The 2,501-nt window shown below is 37.3% G+C and overlaps 1 protein-coding gene across 1 annotated transcript in view; it reads left to right on the top strand.

Moving 5' to 3' along the window:
• Positions 1-217, top strand: part of LOC120291719 (disease resistance protein RPV1-like) — a 2,298-nt gene extending 2,081 nt beyond the window's left edge. The window contains exon 2 of the mRNA XM_039309419.1: positions 60-217. Coding sequence (XP_039165353.1) covers positions 60-217 — 158 coding nt within the window. The remainder of the gene's footprint in view (positions 1-59) is intronic.
• The last annotated feature ends 2,284 nt before the right edge of the window (positions 218-2,501 follow it).

Here is a 2,501-nt window from a genome sequence, read left to right as displayed (position 1 = left end):
TCTATTGGTAAAATGTTTGAATTACAATCTCCTGAGTATAAATCGGTTATGTAATACAGGATTTATAATCAATTTCCAAGAAGATGTCTGTTCTAGAGTTAGTCGAAACTTGTCTCAATTCTTCACTGGGCGAAAACATGGTAATATTTATCTTCTGGATATAAGTTTAGAGAGCTCTCAATGTCCTATTTCAATTCAAGATGAAGCATATCTCTAGCATTGCAAGCTTGGACATATGAGTATGAAAATAGATTGCTAAACTTTTATCTAAGAAATGGTTCGAAATCTTCCAAAAATGGTATACCAAAAGTCTGAATTGTGTACTCCATGAATCTTGGAAAAATAGGTCAAAAGCTCATTTAAACCTGTAAATCAAGTTTCCACTAATCGCATTTTGCAGCTTCTTCACATGGATCTCTTTGGACCAATTAAAACACAGAGCATTGGTGGTAAGAAATACTGCTTGGTAGTTGTGATGATTATTCAAAATTCACTTGGGTTTCTTCTTGGAAAATAAAATCAAAACCTTATCTTATTTTTCAAAGTTTGCAAAAAAGTTCATAACGAGAAATGTAATGACATTTCAAGCATAAGGACTAATTATGGGAGAGAATTTGAAAATCAAGACTTTGTAAATTTCTATGATGATAATGATTTTCAACATAATTTCTCCTCTACATACACTCTAGAACAAAATGGAGTTGTAGAAAGGAAAAATAGATTGCTATAAGAGATGACCAGAACTCTGCTGATAGAAAGTAATGTCTCTTCTCATTTTTGGGTAGAAGTAGTCTCTACTGCCTATTATATAATTAACAAGGTATTTTTAAGGCCCATTCTAGAGAAGACCCCCTATGAAGTGTATAAAGGGAAGAAGCCAAATATCTATTATTTTCATGTGTTTGATTGCAAGTGCTTCATTTTGAAGAATGGAAATGATCGGCTTGGAAAATTTGAAGAAAGATCGAATGAATGAATATTTCTTCGTTACTCTACTTCAAGCAAAGCTTACAAGGTTTTCAACAAGAATACACAAACTGTCCAAGAATCCATGAATGTCAGATTTTAGGAAAATATTCAGAACTAACAAGATCAAACTCAACTTGAAGAGTTTGAACTAGTTTTAGACTTAATAAAGTTTGATTCTCTCAAGGAACTTCAATCTTCAGGTGATCAAAGTCAAGTAGAACAAAAGTCAAAAGAATCGAAGAAAACTAATGATCGGCAAATCCTTGCGGGAAGCGAAAGAATTAACAATAACTGGAAGCACAAATCAAGCCATCCCAAAGAACTCATTATTGGCAATATAAAAGAAAGAATCCGTACTAGATCCAAAGTAAAAGGAGACTCAAGTACACTAGCACTTATTTCTAAAATAGAACCAAAAGGAGTAGAAAAAGCGTTATCTGATGAAAGCTGGATAGAAGTAATGCAGGAAAGTGACACTTAAATGCCAAAATTAGAGCAAAATGTATTACTTAAGTGTCAATCCGACCAAAATGCTGACGTGTGTAATTTCCAGTGAAGTAAATGCAAAATAGCGTTGTTTTGCACACCGTCGTTGCTAGACAATGCAAAAACAACGTCATTTTTGAATGCCGACGTGGTAAAATTCATATAAAAATTAATTAAATTAAATTCAAAACTAAGTTTATTTAAAACATTTTTAAAAATACAAATATTTTTTTTTTTAAAAAGAAGGGAGGCGGTTGAGGGTGAGCTCGCCGCCGCCGCCACCTCACGCCACCGCCGAGAAGGGCCGGCGATGGAGGGGAGAGGGCCAACCCTCGCGCCCTCGCCCCACCAGCCAAGGGCCGCCGCCTGGGGGACCGAGCAAGAGCCAACGACCCTCGCCCTAGATTGGGGCAAGGGCTTGCAGGCCCTGCCGCGATTAGTTAAGGTCGCTAGCCCTTAGCCAAGGCTCAGCGACTCCCACCGACCCTCCCCTTCATCGCCTAGCCTCTTCCTAGCGGTAGTGGCGAGGCTTAGCCCTTAGTCGTCTCCTTTTTTTTTTAATATTTGTATTTGTAATTTTAAATGTTTTAAATAAATTTAGTTTTAAATTAAATTTAATTAATTTTTTTACTACGTCGGCACCAAAACGACGTCTTTTGCATTGTCTAGCCATGTCGAAGTGCAAAAATGACGCCGTTTTGCACTTACTTCGCCGCACATCAACATTTTGGCCTTAAGTGATCCATTTTGCTCTAATTTTGGCACTTAAGTGTCACTTTCGTAGCTTTCGGCACTTAAGTGTCCATTCATGCCAACTATTAGCACTCTAGGGGTCCCGGTTTCATAGAATGGAGGTTGAAATCCAAAAGTTGTACACTTCTCTTGATGCCAAGATTGAAAATGCTTTTGGACAATGCATGACAAAGCTTGAGGAGACCGTGCAGAACATGGAGGATTTCCATCTTTTCCGCATCCCTAGGAACCCCTGACTCTTGAAAATTTTTCATATTTTCTTGTTTCTTCTGTGTGGCTCAAACTTTTGATGT

Source organism: Eucalyptus grandis, chromosome 3 (assembly GCF_016545825.1).
Source record: "Eucalyptus grandis isolate ANBG69807.140 chromosome 3, ASM1654582v1, whole genome shotgun sequence".
NCBI lineage: Eukaryota > Viridiplantae > Streptophyta > Magnoliopsida > Myrtales > Myrtaceae > Eucalyptus > Eucalyptus grandis.
The sequence above is the reverse complement of the archived record's forward strand: the minus strand, read 5'-3'. Positions and strand labels throughout refer to the sequence as shown.